The following is an 18,148-nucleotide window of genomic DNA, read 5'->3' on the forward strand; positions in this document are numbered from 1 at the left end:
TTTACAGTGGGCTGAAAAAATATTTTGCTCTCCCACTTGGAAAGATGACAGAGGTTTGTAATTTCCCTTATAGATATACCTCAACAATCAGAGACAAAATGAGAAAGAAAAACATCCAGAAAATCCCATTGTCTGATTTTTAAAGAATTTATTTGGTGGAAAAACTTTGCAACTTTGATGAATGAATGGTGCCAAAATCTACACTGTAATAAGTGGAGCTGGATGACTCATGAAGCAAATATGATAAATGAAAATACATGTTTTTATTTTAAACTCACACAAAATCCAAGTAATTCATGTTCAGTGTTTACAGGTTTCATGGTGACCACTTATAAACCATCTGGAAGTTAGTTTTCTGTGACGCAGCAGTTAATCTGTTCGTCCTTTACCAGCAAATCACTAATCAGGCTCTTCCCTGAAACAGGACCAGAAGGACCGGATCTACTCCACTGTGAGGTCCAAGTCCACCTCTGCCACAGTCAACAACCTGAAGCCCAGCACAGCCTACGTGTTCCAGATCAGGGCTCTGACGGAGGCCGGGTACAGCACCTACAGTCCCCGGCTGGAGATCACCACCCAGGAGGAGGCCACAGGTGAGCGTCAGCACTCAGCTTCACCTGTGGATCCAAGTGGGTTCCAGCTGAGCCAGTTCTGAACACTCAAACTGTCCAATGAGGGAGCAGACACACTATCTGAGATTAGGATGAAAACAAGTAACCTTAAATACTCTCATTTTTAGGATGTTTATGATGTTTTGTGTTGAACGTTTTAACACTGGTGTCAACATAGAACACTGCAAAAACAGACCTCTTAAAAGAGGTTTACATCATTGGCAGATTCTCTTTAAATGAGCAAAACAAAAATGTGGGAGAAAAAGTCTTATTTTATGTAAACGTTTAAGTCGTTGAGGCATGTTTTCTTAAACAAAGACTATGTTACTATTGAAAAACTGTCTAGAAAAGAAAATCAGACATTTTTTCTTAAAAAAAGAACTTTGAACTATCATAACTCTTTGATCGTTTACACATTAATGTAATTCCAGTGGACTCTGACACGGAGGTCTGTTTGTGCCCATATATACATATACAACGCTCTAACTTTATGTTCATGCATCCGAATTATCCCTATAATGAAGTGTTGAGTGTCAGCACAAAACTGCTCAGAATCTGTGGGAATTTACATTGTTTAAATGGTAGAAGAGTTAAAATATTCAAAGAACGTCAACAAGCGCCGGTGGAAGTGGTTAATAGTTTTAAGTAGGTAGGTTAGTTTATTGTTTAGCTTTGAGTCTTTCCTCAAATCTCTCCACAAAAGTTTAAAAACGTGCAGAGAAAGACTCCAGACTTATCAGTGCTGGAATCACTTGTGGTCCAGGACTACATCGGTGCTCTTGTACAGAAGCTTCTAGCATTTCATGAAATAAAAAATAAAAGCTTCAGGATTTTTCATGTATTTTAGACGACCAGAAAAACTGGTGCCTTCCTTTCAGCTCCAATCAATGAAATCTGCTCCCTCCAACTTTGTCTATCATTGATTTTGTGGAACTCTTTAATCAGAGCAAACGAAATGAGATCTGTTTCGACGCCATTGTAACCTTGTGAGAGAGAGACAGAAAACGGCGCCTTTGAAAGACGGAGGCTGTGTGCTGCAGTGGATCGCCGCCTCACGACTCATCTGTGTATTCAGCATGGGAAATTGTTTGCTTTGCTTCAAAGCAGACACAAATTGCTTTGACTTTATGCTGACAAGACGTTACAGGAAGAAAATCACTAAGCACAAGGACAAGCTTGTGTAGTGTCATGAGGATAAAGTCATTTAAATCTAATCAGTTCCATTAGCTTTGAGCCTCGCAGTGTTGGGAGGTTTGTGGAGGAACGACGTTCCGAAACCTTCCAGTCTGAAGATCCTGAACGTGGATTCACATCTGAACTGTTCAGCTTTCATAAACCGAAGAATTTAAAGATAAAATCAGCACTTTGTGGAAACACGAGAGTTTTTCTTATTTGGGACTGCTCGGTGGAGCAGTGGTGAGTGCTGTGGGCTCACAGTGAGAGGTTCAATTCCCAGCTTGGTCCTTCCTGTGTGGGGTTTGCATGTTCTGCTGGTGCATGTGTGGGTTTTCTCAGTGAACTCCAGTTTCCTCCACAGTCCAAACACAAGATGAAAACAGGTGAAATGATGGCTCTAAATTGTACTTAGGTGCGAGTGTGTGTTTGTGTCCCTGAGACAGACTGATGATCTGCTCAAGGTGAGCCCCATCCTCACCCAACAGTGGCTGGGATAGGCTCCAACAACCCCTAACCCCAAAAGAGATTTTGGGTTCTGAAAATGGATGGATGGGTTTTCATATTTCAGCCTAAGTAAATAAAATGAACAGCATAAATGTATTTATTTGTATTTTTTTCCATTTTAAGCAGGATCTCACTTACAACTAGAGAAGTTGCATTACCTGCAATAATGCCAGTGTGAATGATTTTTGCTGAAAGTAGTCACTGAGGATGCTGAAGCTTTTTACTGAAAATGGTGATGCAATTTACTTTAAATACTGCAGAGATTTGCTGAAAGTGTAAAAGCAATTTGCAAAATGTTAAATTTGCTAAAAGACTAGACATTTCATTAAAACAAATGATAGAGCGCTGCAGTTGACCTAAATTTCTAAAAAATGTATAGTAAAATGGTTTAAAAATCCCTAATAAATGCCAATTTGCAAAAACATTTAGTGTTGCTTAAATATGAGCTTAACTCCAGAAAAAAAAAAAAAAGCTAGCTTGTTGCTAAAATACTAGCGAAACTCCAAAATAGCCTAAAATTCATCAGTAAACTAGATTAGTCAAAAACATTAGAGTTGCTTAAACAGAAGTTAAACTCTAAATTAGCCTAAATAACCTTGATAGATAATAAATTATGCTAAAATATTGGGTAAACATTTTTTTAGAAAATGACTATGAAAGATTGAAACATATCTCATGAATATATTTAAAGGCTTAATCTACTTAAAATTTGAAGACTTTCTCATTCATTTCCTATGGGGCATATTTTACTCAGCATTTCAAAAACTATAAACTTTATGAATACCAAAAAGCAAGCAGTAATGTCCTGAACATATAAAGATTGCTGAAATCACTGAAAGTGTGATTACGTTTTTTCGTGCTGAAAACCGTACAGAAAGGAGCAGGAGAAAATGTTTTCACTCTTGATGCTCCAATGAATATTACACTTAAAGAGGTAATGTAGGAATTTAATAGCAATATATTTAATATATATATATATATATCAATATTACGACATTCAACATATTTTTAAAAACATCTGTACTAGCAGTAGATTCCTCATCAGCTGCTCAGGCTTTCTCTTGTTAGCTCAAACTATTTCTTAAGTAAGTCAAACTGCTGACTCGCTCCTCTTCACATCTGCAGCCTTTGGAGAATTGTGGGTAATAGCTTTTTATTCATCAGTGTTCTCCTGTATTTGAATGAATCACTGTTTTTGACAGAATTAGACATGCCTGATATTTTATTGAACATTTTTAATTTTCTAAAAAAAAAATCAGGAGTTTTTTGTTGCCTTTGATCAATGTCCATCTTAGTGCAGAGCCCCCCCTCACCCCTCATGTGCTGTTCTCAGTTTACTTCCTCCTCTCTTTTGCATTGACCCATGTTGCCTGCAGAACCGTTTCTACAGTCAACTTCAGCATCCTTCCATTAGGGAAATGAAAACATGTTTTATTTCATTTTCTCTGCACAACTGTAAAATATATACAAGCTGCTACTTAAATCCTCTTTCTAATCTCTGATAGAATTGTTGATGCCGACTGAATTGTCTTTCAAATTCAGAGCTAGAAGATGAAGTGTGGAGGAGCCTTTATGTGATGTTGAGAAGAAAAGAGTGGAAACTCAGCAGCTTTGTTTGGTGAAGGTTTAAACAAAGGCCGATGGAAGGGCGTGAAGCAGAGCCCAGTTATCTGATGAGGAGAAAGTGTCTGCACAGAGATTTTTCCACGATATGAAGATTAGCTCCTCACAGCCCTTCACAAACACGAGCAGGAGTTCCTTTCTTTCTCTTTCAGAAGGACAAGGATTGACGAGCAGACAGACAATCAAACTCTGCTTTTCGGTAGATTCCACTTTGGTCGCGTGGAAGACGTCCTTCAGGATCAGCCTCCTCATCCTCGTGGTCTGGAGCAGTGTCACGTTCAGATGATCTCAGGCTTCCTCTGCTGTCGCAGCTCCAGCCTGAATGTGTCTTTGTTTGAGATGGAGGACATCGCCGCTGCCGTCTGGGACCATTAAGCCCACTTTCTGAAACAGTGGAGCCGTGTGTGTGCTCAGAAATAGAAGCATCCCTCGTTCTGCTGTCTCTAAGTGAGGGGGGGAGGGGGGTATCAATCTCAATGCTGCTCATTGGGGCTTCATTACTGTCTGTTCTGCAGATTGCAGCTTGTGATGTGAAGTTGGCTCTGAGCGTGTTTCTGTGTCCTCAGCTGCGACCGTCTCCAGCGAGCAGAACCCCGTCATCATCATAGCGGTGGTGGCCGTGGCGGGGACCATCATCCTGGTCTTCATGGTGTTCGGCTTCATCATCGGGAGAAGGTACGCTCTCGCGGGCCCCATTGACTCTCCGCTCCTGTGAGTCTGCGCTTGTCAATTAGCCTTTCTGTCACTCACAGGCCTCCACGTCTGTGGAGTCGTCACACTCGCGCACACGTGCACCCATCATCACGCGGCATGCTGTTCTTCTAGGTTATAATGTGCCATTTTCACCCCCTCCCCCCTCACCCAACCAGCTTCTAACATTTTTTTTGAAGATCCATCATTAGACTAGTACTGTGCAGAGAAAAGTTCTGCATTCCTGAGTGTGAGATGCAGTTTTTCCATCATCAGTTCACTCAGTTCATAGACGTTATCATTCTTCCTCTGCATGAGAGGAATGCAAACCTAACCTGCTAGTCATGAGGAATTCATGTTATTCTATAGTGTTTGTAACTTCATGTGCAAATCAAATGTCCTAAACTAAATTCACTTTTCTTAGGTAAATGTGCTAAAAATACTCCTCTAAGAAATAAAGTTCCAAAAGACCAATTTAACCCACTTTTAGTGATTGTTACTAGGGTTACACGATAACATCGGTTACCGATAATTATCGGCTGATACTGGACATGATGACGTCACATCAATAATTCCGATAAAATGAACTGATATTTAAACACACTTTCTCTGTTTCCAGATGTATGGCAAACTGAAAAAACTAACAGTGTTGTTCATTTTATATGCAGGTAAAATTAGTTCTGCAAATCTGTTAAAATACATAAGAGCCATAACTTTTGCAAATATTTTTCTTAAAGTAAAAAAAAAAAAGTTAGTGGATTATTGGTATCGACTGCCAGAAAATATCAGGTATTGGTTGTAGAAAGTCATTATCGAGCATCGCTAATTGTTACCAAAATAAAAAAATCAGATCATGTTCTGATTTACTTTCTCCTTAACTAAAGATTGAACTGAAACTAAATTATTACAGAATTGTGAGAATACTTAGTAAACATTCACTTTATAGTGATTCTCCTGCTTTTCAGCACATAAAAACTCAGTCAGACTTTCATCAATCTTGGTATCAAAACATTCAGCTCATTCAGGACATTACTGCTGGTATTTTTGGTATTCATAAACTTTATAGTTTTTGAAATGTTGAGCAAAATATGCAACATAAGAAATTAATGAGAAAGTCTTCAAATTTCAACATTTTAGGTAGATTTGCAACAAGCCTTTAAATATATTTATGGGCTATGGTTTCAAAATTTATAGTCATTTTCAAAAATTTGGAGTTTACCAAATATTTGAACAACATGCTAACGTTTTGGCTAATTTGTTATCTACCACAGATTTTTTTAGGCTAATTCAGGGTTTGACTTCTATTTTAGCAACATGCTAAAATTTTTGACTAATTTACTTTCCTGAGGAATTTTAGGCTATTTTGGAGTTCAGGTAGTATTTAAGCAACAAACTAGCTTGGAATCTCCTAAGGTTTTTTTGTGATCATTTAAAGTTTAGCTCATAAATTAGTACATTAGTTAATTATTGTAAATTATTATAAATTAACTATAAATTAATTAATTATTATAAATGTATTATAAAGTCCTTAATTATTATAAATTAATTAATATTTAATTAATTATTATGAATTCATGTGCCGGGATCTGTTCGAAAAATTAACATGTAAGATGGATTTTTAAGCAGTTTTATTACACATTTTCCAGAAATTTAGATCAACTTCAGCGCTCTTTCGTAATTCTTTAACAAAATTTCAAGTCTTTTAGCAAATTTACCATTTTCCAAATTGTTTTTCATCAAATCCTTTAAGCAATTAAAGTAAATTGATTCATCATTTTCAGCAAAAAGCATCTTCAGTGACTACTTTCAGCAAAAGGCATTGACACTAACATTACTGCAGGTAATGCAACTTTTCTAGTTTGTATTTTTTTAAGCTCCTCTCTCACAAAATTTAGTCTTTAGACACTTAAAACAACTTTTCGTACAAAGAAAGTCATATATTCACATAAAGTGTTTTGACTAGTGCCACTGATATTTCTTCTTGAATGAAAATATAAAAAACTTTTTGATTTAGTCATCATAACTTATTTTGTCTCACGCAATTTGGCTAAATGTGACAGCTGTGAGATGAATGTTTCAGTTTTACACATTTTTATTATACCTCAGGGACCTTTGCATGTTACAAGTGAAAATAGCCAGAAGGATATTTTTTATCCATATTCCCCCAACAAATACTTTATTAAGAGTCAGTTTAAACAAAAAAAGACAGTATTCATAAACTGCACCTTTGAAAATAGCTCAACTATTTGAAACATTATAATCTGCTGGGTTCAGAGTCCAAACATGCATGACACATGTGCTCTTTGTCATCTGCAGTAAGAACACGTCCATCACTCATGGCGTCCCCCACCTCCACCTGTCATCACCTTTCTCAGTGTCTGCTCAAAGAGCAACTTTGTGCATCAAATCAGCAGCTTGAGAGAACCGTCATCACCTCAGAATTACAGCACAGTCAATTACAGTGCATGTTTTACTTGAAATGTGACATGATTAGATAGTTTCCCAGCAGCTCCTGCTGCTGCACAGCTTGTTATCTGTAGAGATTTGTCTTGCATTAAAATTCTTGCCATTTAGGGTGTTTATTTCGGCCGCACAATCAGTTGATTCCGGCGCTCTCTTCCTCTCCCCCCACGCAGGCACTGCGGGTACAGCAAAGCCGATCAGGAGGGAGACGAGGAGCTCTACTTCCAGTGTGAGTGCCCGCACTCTCCAGCACAAACACACATGAACGGACGCAGAGATCCGCAGAAACATCTCGCCGCGGAAGGGGAAGCGCGCCATCAAACTCGTTATCCTCGTTCATTTGAAGCGAGGCACAGCCGGGATCTATCAGGCAACTTCTTCTGCTGATTGGCTCGGCTCCGCCTGTGGAGATGAAGAAGTCAGAAAACGAGACAGCTGCCAGAGGGGGGAGTAAATGGTTGACCAGGGTGTGAGAAACAGTTTTTTAAAGTAGATCCTGCCACAAAGTCTTCTTTAGTGAGTCTCTGCTCTGCACTCTCTTAACAGTTTTGTAGGTTTTTTACTGATTTACCCCATAATGATGCCCCCGGAGATGCATCTGCAGACAGTTTCTCTGCCATCATCCAGGCTGTAGGCAAAGTGATGAAGACAAAGGTTCAGGGCTGTGTCTGACTGATGCTCCTCAGCTGCTGGCAGGTCCCAGCTGCTGCAGAACAGACAAACAAGCCCGGCGTCCGGTTATAAAGAGGAAGCAGCGAATGATGAGGGGTTGTCAGGGCGACGCAGGAGGCTGGAATGGAACTCCATTCTCTCCGTCAGATTAGCTGATGTTTGGGATGGGCAAAGCAATTATTGGAACCAGAGAGAAAACTGCAGGAGTCGGTTTTCCTGGACGTGTTCTGGTGGTGGATGGTCCAGATGAGAGTGAGGTCCGTCCTCTGTGAGCTGTTTTAACCCCTTTGATGGATTTTCAGTAAACTCTCAATACTTGGAACATTCACATTTGCAGATTGTCGTCCTGTTCATTAGCATGCTTTAACTAATTCAGCCATTTAGATTTGAAATCTTCCTGAAAGTCCTGTGTGGGCTAGTGGTGTGCCAAAATATCGATATTGAGATATATCACGATATTTACTTACCAAGTATTGATCTTTTATTTTCGTTTGAAGAGGCTGTAAAACGTTATATTCGTCATCCTTTGACGGTCCTTTGGAGGTAGATAGAGGGCGCACTTTGCACCAATGTGTCTGGCAGCTGCTTAAATTATTTCATTTTTGTTCTGTTGTTTACAACAATTCTGCACTAAGTAGTCTCACTGCTGTTTATGTTTACTATTGTTAACACTGAATTTTACAGATTGGTGTCAATGCTCGTCAAAGACATAGTGTTACTGATTTCAGCAATGTTGCAGAAAAGTGTCAATTATTTGTTGCACAAAATAAGACACAAGTTGTTTATTATGATTGTGTTTAAGATAAAAAGGTGTTTTGTATATATTCTGAGTTTTTAGAGATGATTTTTTTTACCAATTTTCGCAGTATCGCAAAATCGCGTATCGCATCATAATTGTGAAGTACACAGTGACACTTGGTTTTACTCACATTAATAGTCTTTTTTAAGTATCAAATTACTTTATGCTTATAGGAAAATAAGGGAAAAAACTTCAAGTTCTTCTAAAATTTTGTGCTGTTTTGGAGATACAAACGTGATCCAAATTTTTATCTAGAAAGATCATTAAGATTTTTGACTTTTGGCCTTTTCCCTTATTAATAAATATATATATATATTTTTAACTTTTTTAAACACTTTATATCAATGGTTTAGAATCCTAAACTTAATTGACTCAATTCACATTTTGAAATATTTATGAAAAATTGTGCTTTTCTTTCACACAAACTTCTTATTTTCTGTCTCTTTACTGTAAGCTACATTCACATCAAACCTGGTTTGTTTGGCACAGACGTCCAGTTTTAATGTTAAGTCAATGAACAGACCCCATCAGAAGTCCTGCGGCGTGATTTAGGTGTTGGGCGCAGCCTGGTATAGTGGTCAGGCAGCAGCTCAAATCACGATGTGGCAAAATATTTGCTGTATGACGCGATGTTTGATGTGAAGAATTTGAGTTGCATCAACCAATCAGGAACTCAGCTTTGGCTTCTGATATGTTGATGGCCTGAACAGTGGGCGGAGTCTAAAACAAACATGCAGGAGAATCTGATTGTTCTCCTGAATTTCGTAATATTTTTTCTTTTTCCATTGAGAAAATAATAATAAAAGATTGTTTCATTTTTTTTTTTTTTTCCTCCTCGGACTAATGCAGGAAAGAAAGTCATGAGTGACACAGAGACAGAAGTACCGCTGAAAGTGTCCATCATTCAGATGCAGCTCCTGCAGTAGATGCTGCAGCTCACTGTACTGGGAGGGTCTCTGAATGATCTCATGAACCTGACATGGAGACGTGATTACTGATGCTTTTGTAGAACTCTTTAAAATAATTAAAACTGATCTCTCATCATTAAGGATGTAACGATTCTTCGGGAGTCACCAAAAAAACAATTCAAACTTGTCAACATGTTCATTGTTGCAGAAAATTCAATAATCGGTTTGTCTTGGCCTGTGCCTAAATTTAGAAAAAAATGCAGAGCAGATGACGTTTCTCCATGAAGCCTGTGAGTGCGCGCGGCTGTGAGTGTGCATGTAGCAGAGGGGCTGTGTGCTCTTCAGCTCCGCCCCCCCTCCTTGGAAATTCTCACAGCTCCTTCAGAATCAAAAGTTTCCAATAAGACAGTCCCTTTAGGATTTCACGATGTTGCGATCGCAACTAATAGCGCAAATTCAAGCAAAGCTGAGATTTATTGCTCACTCTGCAACTTTACATTTTCATCACAACTTGACTGAAACTTTGACCAATCTACCGTGACAACAGTCATGATGTCGATGCAGCTTCATGTTTTTCTTCGGACTCCCTCCCAGGAGCCGAGCTCTTTTTTATCAACTCTCTTTAGCCGTCTGTATTTTTATTCTCTGCAAGCTGCACGTGAACGCTCATTTACACCAAGTGTGAATGCGGGCGAGTGCACGTACAGCGGCTGGATGGGTGCTGTACACGGATTTGTGATCATTTCAGTATTATGTATATATTTTTTTGTATGGAATCCTTTCTATTAGTAGGAAAACAGACAGTTTGATGTAAGGAGCAAAAAGAAAACATACTTGGCCTTAAAATACCTTTAATTCATTATGTTAAGAAAAAAAATGGGAAAAAATTGAAATGGTGACTTTAAAACTGTGAATGGAATCGTGGCTGGACTGAATCATTACATCCGTACTCCACATCATCCATATCTTCCCTGTAGAGACGGACAAAAGCTCCTCCCACATCCGGCAGGAGCGACGGGGTTATGACAGCATGTTTGGATAAGCATTGAGTAGTGAATTTGCTCTTCATCAAAGCAGAGGCAGCCGATGTGAATGGGGTTTGGTGTGAACGGCACTTTAGGAATAGCGCACTGGTGCAGCAATAGACCAAAACACTTGTGCTGTTAGCAGACTCAGAGACCCAAGCCCAACTCCACCAGACCTTTCATTGGTTTCCCTCAGTCAGACTAGTTTCAGCCTGACTTAACCTTGAGGCTCATCGGGGTCTCCCCTGCTGTAGAGTCCAGAGACGCTGTGCTCTACAGCTCTTCATCCGGGTGATGTATGGCTTCGATGCAGCTGCTTGGCTGTGGAAAGACTTTCATGGCGCTCTCTGCACTCTGATCCTGAGCTACTCTGAAGGCTGTGTGAAGCTTGGAGGTCTGTAGAGGCTGACTCTGTTGCCTCAGAATCCTCTGACCCCACATACATTCCCAATCGCTCCCCCACATCATATTTGTTAGCATGGACATTTCAAGCTGCTCTTGCTGTGAGGATCCTTTCCCAGTTCCACACCTGTGGCCATGGAAGTGGCTAGAACACCTGAATTTGGTTATTTGGAGGAGTGAACATGTTTGACTTTATAGTGTACATTGTGCAGCAGCTAACACACACATTTCTGCAGAAAATGCTATTTTTTTTTTTTTGCTTTAGCTGTCATGAGTGTGAGGTTACATTATCAGTAGGATTTAAAGTGCATTTCACAAAGGTTCAGAATACTGTAATGCATTGTTTATGTGGTGTGGTCTGCACCGCACAGCCCCTTATCTCATCGCTGACCTTTCCCTCACGGTGCAAAGATTTTTTCTCTTGGCTCATAGATATTCACAGCCTCTTCTTCTTCATTTTGTAGAAACCCCTCGCCTGAGGCTTCAGTCTAACAACAGAACACCCTTTCTCCTCCACCTCAATTGGCATTTACTCTCAATTCATGTTGTAAATCATTTTCATGTGCACTACAATATCATTGGATCTATTTTCTCGTAAGATTAAATAATAAAGCATCTTGGTGCAGACGGTTTACCAGATATCCAAGCTGAAACGAAACAGTTTAGCTTTCAGCTGGAGGAAGGAAGGAGGAGAAAATGTGAAAAAAAAGTTGAAAAAGCAGAGGAGGCGTGGGTTTAGTCAGAGAGATAAACAACAGGAGGCAGATGCAGGTGGTAGCTGGTAAAGACGGACATAACAGTCGAGGGGTTCAGCTTTTCTCCATGACTGCGAAAAGACAAAAGAGAATGACATTTTACAGTTAAAAAAATGCTCTTGACACCATTTTCACCAAAATGTCTGGTTCTGATAGACAAAGTAAAAAGTTAAATGTATTTACTTACATTTACTCAGGTAATTAAAAAAAACTCACTGCAACATAGTATTACTTTTCATTGACTAAAATTAAAGAAAAAAAAATCAAAATTTTGTCCGTAATTCTTACTAGAAAAAAAAGTATATATATATATATATATATACTTTTTTTTACTTTCATATACAGTAAGTTTTAGAATAGCTTTCTCTCACTGGATAAGTTATTTATACCTTTTTATTTTTTTTACTTTCGTAAAAAATAACTTTTTCAAATTGTATATTTTGTGCAACAAACAATAGACACTTTCTGTTTCAACTAATGAAATTATACAACATTAGTAGGTGAATTCATTATCGAGACAGGTTTAGACAGGTGTAGACTGGTCCCTTGTTCGTCATGAGGTTATGTCCAAAAAATAAAAACAAAGATCTGATTGAAATTTGAGTTTTTGGTAAATATGACAAACTGACCACATTTTGTTCAGGTTAAATGGCATTAAAGAGATTGATTGACAAGCATTGATTGATTGATTGATTGATTGATTGACAGCTAATCAGGACATAAAACACAATGTGCTATTAAAAAATAAAAATATATGTTTACATATGTATGTATACATATGCATTTATATATATTTATATATATATGTATATATGTGTGTATATATACACATATACATATATATGTTTATATGTGTATATATATATATATATATATATATATATATATATATATATATATATATATATATATATATATATATATATATATATATAAATCAAAACAGCGAGACCCTGAAAGATGGACCGTAATAAAGTGAGGGAACACTGTATTAAGCAACACAAGCTGAGCAGCTGCTGTGTGCGTCTTCATACATGAGTAGACTTTCCTTGTGTCCTTATTGCAAGGGTAAATGAGACTGTAGATTCAGTCACAAAATGTTACAGAAGATTATCAGAAGGACCCTTCATACATGTCTGCCACCCGTCACGTAAAGTAAAGAAGAAGTGAGCTGAGCCTTCTAGTAAAAATCATTAAAAGTTACTCCAAAGCCCGGCGTAATCGTGTGGAAGTTTCTAAGAGTCCAGTTCAAACAGCAGAAACTCCAGCAGAAATATCTGAAGAAAACAGACGTGGGTTATCTCAGGAGCATGGCTGGTTCTCAGGGAGGTCGTCTCAGTTCCAAGGAGGTTAAAGGTGTAAACAGCAGTGAACATGGCTCCTCAAATCTTTGCTTCTCATTTTGTTCAGACTTTTCCTAAGTGAAAGAGCTCTTTGACACGGACCGCCGACTGCTCAGCTGTGTCTGAACTGCTCTGCTCTCAGAAATGGTTTGCTGTCAAGTGCCTGCTGGTGCGCAGTGTGCATGTTTAATCATTACAGTAATCCTCTTACCTTTCTACAGTTAAATTTCCAGGCACCAAAACCTACATTGACCCTGAAACCTACGAGGACCCCAACAGGGCTGTCCATCAATTTGCCAAAGAGTTGGACGCCTCCTGCATCAAAATCGAGCGCGTCATTGGAGCAGGTGAGCCCGTCCCGGGATGCTTGGCTCCTTCCGTTCAGTTTGCGCAGGCTCTCATACATCATGCTGACAGCTAAATATTTGCACCTTGAATGGGGACACAGCTTTATGCATCTTATATTGATAAAGCAATTGCAAAGAGGGGAAAAGGTTCATTGCAATTAATGTGTGCTGGTGGAGGCAGTCAAAAAGATACACAGAGCTGAAAAACTGCTGCAACATGAGTTTTATAGAGGCGGTCAATGACAGTATCTATGCATCTCCAGCGTGTCTTATTATAAGTCCTGGCTCCGCTCCCCTGAGTATAACAAGATGTTGCACTCCAATTTGTACTGCAGCTCTGCACAGCTGCATTGTCTCAAAGTGCACGCAGAAATTTGTCATTGCAGGTGCTTGATGTTTTTCGGTTGTTTTACCTGAGGGCCCTTTATTCATGAGCACTGTGAACCCCCACAGGAGAGTTTGGGGAGGTGTGCAGCGGTCGACTGAAGCTGCCCGGAAAGCGGGACGTTTCGGTCGCCATCAAGACCCTGAAAGTGGGCTACACGGAGAAGCAGAGGCGGGACTTCCTGTGCGAGGCGAGCATCATGGGCCAGTTTGACCATCCCAATGTGGTCCACCTGGAGGGAGTCGTGACGCGAGGTGAAGCAGACATGAAGCCACAGTGAGATGGGTGGTTGAGTAGAAACTGATGCTGTATCTGATTCAATTAGCTGCAGCTCCTGTTTTACATTTTCCCATTTAGACACCTTAATAAAAGGAGCAGATGGTAACTTTTAATTAAAAGCCAATGAAACATGCAGCTAAAAATAACTTCATTTTGGCGCCGCTATTGTGTTCTGGAGCATTTTGAAGGCAAATAAAATCTTGGTATTAATTAATCATCTCATTTTTTTGTTCATCTTTTTAATATCTGCAGGAAAGCCGGTCATGATTGTCATCGAGTACATGGAGAACGGCTCATTAGATGCTTTCCTCAGAGTGAGTATCGCCTCCGAAGTGCACAAACTCAAAGCAGCATCTCCTGTAAGTTTTCTGTGCTGGAGCGTCCCAGAGAGCCGGCAGTCTGCGGTGGGATCTAGGCGCCGCATAAATCTCATAAATCTTGTGCTGGAGCTGCTGCAGTGCTGCGACCTACATTTCCCCTACGGTCAGTGAAGATGGCTGACCTGCCTGTGTTCCCTACAGAAGCACGATGGTCAGTTCACAGTCATCCAGTTGGTGGGGATGCTGCGGGGCATTGCGGCAGGAATGAGATATCTCGCAGATATGGGCTACGTCCATCGAGATCTGGCTGCGCGGAACATCCTTGTCAACAGCAATCTCGTATGTAAAGTGTCGGACTTCGGGCTATCAAGGGTGATAGAGGACGATCCCGAGGCTGTCTACACAACAACCGTGAGTCAATTAAAGTGCCTGCTCTCTCCACCAAGAGTCATGTCTAGATTGTCTACCTGAGCCGCCGCCACCGCCGCCGCCGCCGCTGCTGCAGGAAAATAGAGCAGAAAACAGCAGAGAAGTCTGCAGCACTTCTCATGTGTCACACAGACAGAAAGCAGTCATTACAAAGCAGTTCATCTCTGCAGTTAAATGTGAAAACATTTATTACATTCTCACAGGGATTATAGCAGATCAGTGATTAGCATTATTTGGTTTTCATGTGAAAAGAAATCACATTTTCAAGTGCAGATCTTCACATCTTTAAAAATCCTTCATGTATGATGCTCCACATTATTTTTATAGTCTGTGCCTTTAAACTCCTATATTAACTAGTGCATTTGTCTAGTTTCTCGACAAATCAGTTAATTATACTTGGTATGAAAACATATGGCCTGTATTTCATTAGAAAAGATGTACTTAGTTTGGAAAAAAGCTCATTCTTTGTCTGAGGTACAATGAAAATGCAACTTAGAATGCTTGTAACTTTCTGTTACAAACTGAACTCTTACATATTAAAGTCTATAACCTTAGTCAATATTTGAGATCTTTCTGATGTAATATATTCAAAATCACTTTATGACAAAGAGACCTTCCAGATCTCAGTGTCCACTTTTCGCTTTGTAGAAAACTGCTTCACACTTGTCTTATTTGGTGAGAAAAAGGTCATTTTTGAGAAGCTTTTGTATTAAGTTTCAAAGTCCCTCTCCAGTCACGTTTTGATCTTTTGTAAAAGCATTCCCAGTGGTCTTTTAATTATGAAAATACTGTTTTAACAACAACAAAAAAGCTTGGTATATGGCATTGCCTGTGATGAATGTGGCAGCGCAGGATGCTAGAGCTGATACCTGAAAATGCTTAAGCTGAAAGCTTACTGAAATGTTAGCTAACCTACCACTACCCCCCCCCACCACCCAAAAAAAAAACACGCCAAAAATCTCTCATTTTGAAAAAAAAGCTAGCATAATACAACATTTTATTTAAATGTTAAATTAGCCACAAAAAAATGTCAAATTTTGCCAAAACAGTTTGCATAATACTAAAATCTTAGCAAAACTTGAAATTAGCAAAAAAAAGAAAAAACATGAAAAAATGTCTAGTTTTGCAAAAACAGGTAGTATAATGCTAAAATATTAGCTAAATGCCCAATTAGTAAAAAAGAAAAAGGAAAAAATGTCTAGTTTAGCAAAAAAACAGCTAGCATAATGCTAGAATATTAGCTAAACACCAAATTAGAAACAAAAAAAGATTTTTTTGCCAAAATAGCTAACATGTTGCAAAAATAAAATTAATAAATTAATTAATATTTTAAAGTTAGTTGAAAGTGCACAAAGTTTTTGAGGGATTTGAGCAATTTCTCATTCATTTCCTATGGGCCACATGCTGCTCAATATTTTTTATAAAGTTTAAAAATACACAAAACACAAGCAGTAATGTGCTGAACTAGCTGAGTGTTTTGATATCAAGATTGCTGAAATCATTGAAAATGTGACTGAGATTACCGGGCAAACAAAAATGGTGAACTATATCAGATCTATCCAGTTGTACAGTTTGGGTCCAGATTCCAGCTCAGACGAGGAAAACAAAGACGTTCATGGATCAAGTGGATGAATCAGGATGAAGCAGAGCAGGGAGACTGTGGCCTGACTCTCATTTTTCAAATACATCCATTTCAAATGCTCTTGATTCACAGCCATTTGAATAAAGAAATACAAAGAAATGTGTTTTTCTAAGTATATGTTCTCAGTCATCAGAAAAATCCCAAAGAACAATAAAAAAACAATTTTATTGGAGGCGTTTTTCAAAGGAATCCACCAACCAGTGGAAAACTATCGAAGCAGAATTCTGCTGAAATCAAAAAGCGGTCTTAGACATGCGCTGTCTGCCGTACGATGTGACAGCCGCAGATTTAGCCTGAATGACCAACATTTTGAATCATCATCAAATGTTCCTTACAATCATCAATGGACAAATTAATTGTCAATTAAGAATTTAACTGGCTGTAATTTTGCTAATTTGGTTTTCCTTTCCAGGAAATTACTAAGGGTGCACTGAGTCACTTAAAATAATCATCCCGCTCTGCAGTTATTCATGCTAAAGTGTGATGAAATGTGCTTTGATGCAGGCCTCTTTGCTGCCCAACAGCACTTGAAATAACAATTATACCCATCAGAATTAGTTGTTTTTCCCCCGCTTGGTTCAGTGTTTCTTTCTTTCTTTTGCAGACTGCACACACACTTGATTGGAACTGCGTAATCAAATCAATTAAATGGAATGTCATTTTCTGTATTTTCTGAACAGGGTGGCAAAATTCCCGTCCGGTGGACTGCTCCCGAAGCCATCCAGTACCGGAAATTCACCTCAGCAAGTGATGTGTGGAGTTATGGCATCGTCATGTGGGAAGTCATGTCCTATGGAGAGCGGCCCTACTGGGACATGTCCAACCAGGATGTAAGCCACCGTCTGATCAACACTTAAATCCCTCCAAATCTGCTGGGTTCAAAGACCAACAAATCTGCAATGAATAGATTATTTATTTAAAATCTAATCAAATTCATTATTGAAGTCATTTTCAAAACAGGAAAACCAATATGACTTTCTTATTGAAAGGTTCAATGTGGCTCAATGTATATTACTAAGTTGGTAAAAACTGTTTTTTATAATAAAAAAAAACAGTTTTTAAAAAAATGTTTTAAGATAATATGAGAAATAAATCAAAGTTCAATCAAACCATGAATTAGATGGACACTAATCAGATCTTATTAATTACGAATGAATGGATTCACAAACTTTTGTCATCTGGAAAACAAACTTAGTTTGTGTATAAAAGACAATTTCACAGTAAAATGTACCTACTCCGACAATCTTAGACTTAGACTTAAGTTTTCAGAAATTAAGTTTTCAGCAGCTTACAAAAGTGTACACAATAAAAATCTCAAGTACAAAGTATACACCAGAGTTAGATAAAGATAATCTAAGACCTTAGTCACATGCATTTGTACTTGGGTGTAACAGATCACAAACGTCACGGTTCAGATTGTGTCGCAGTTTTAGGGTCACGGTTCAGATCATTTTTTGTATCAGTAAAAAAGTAAAAACAACAGCAAAAATCAACAAGATAAAGGCCTAAAATTATTTATATATATATATATATATATATATATATATATGTTTATATATATATATATATTAAACTTAAAAAGGGTTTTGGGATCAATTGTTTTATTGAAACTAACTTTTTAAATATTTAAAGTAATAATTGTTATCCGCCCACTTTTTCTGGTGATTTATGATCCCTTTCGCTTGCCGTACCATCGTCTCCTAACAGCACATTCCTGTTACGGAGCAGCGGCTTTCTCCTGGGCGGGACAGCTGCTGCTATGGTCGATTCTGACT

The 18,148-nt window shown here is 38.6% G+C and overlaps 1 protein-coding gene across 4 annotated transcripts in view; it reads left to right on the forward strand.

The window, feature by feature from the left end:
* epha7 (eph receptor A7) overlaps positions 1–18,148 on the forward strand; it is a 123,666-nt gene that overhangs the window by 92,917 nt on the left and 12,601 nt on the right. Inside the window, exons 7-14 of one of the 4 annotated variants that reach the window (XM_024291028.2) lie at positions 425–593; positions 4,481–4,625; positions 7,241–7,296; positions 13,193–13,318; positions 13,772–13,957; positions 14,235–14,296; positions 14,504–14,713; positions 17,054–17,203. In XM_024291028.2, the coding sequence (XP_024146796.1) occupies positions 425–593; positions 4,481–4,625; positions 7,241–7,296; positions 13,193–13,318; positions 13,772–13,957; positions 14,235–14,296; positions 14,504–14,713; positions 17,054–17,203 (1,104 nt within the window). The remainder of the gene's footprint in view (positions 1–424; positions 594–4,480; positions 4,626–7,240; positions 7,297–13,192; positions 13,319–13,771; positions 13,958–14,234; positions 14,297–14,503; positions 14,714–17,053; positions 17,204–18,148) is intronic. The other 3 variants (XM_024291029.2, XM_024291031.2, XM_024291030.2) reach the window with 3 other exon arrangements.

The sequence above is a fragment of the Oryzias melastigma genome, linkage group LG24 (assembly GCF_002922805.2).
Source record: "Oryzias melastigma strain HK-1 linkage group LG24, ASM292280v2, whole genome shotgun sequence".
Lineage (NCBI taxonomy): Eukaryota > Metazoa > Chordata > Actinopteri > Beloniformes > Adrianichthyidae > Oryzias > Oryzias melastigma.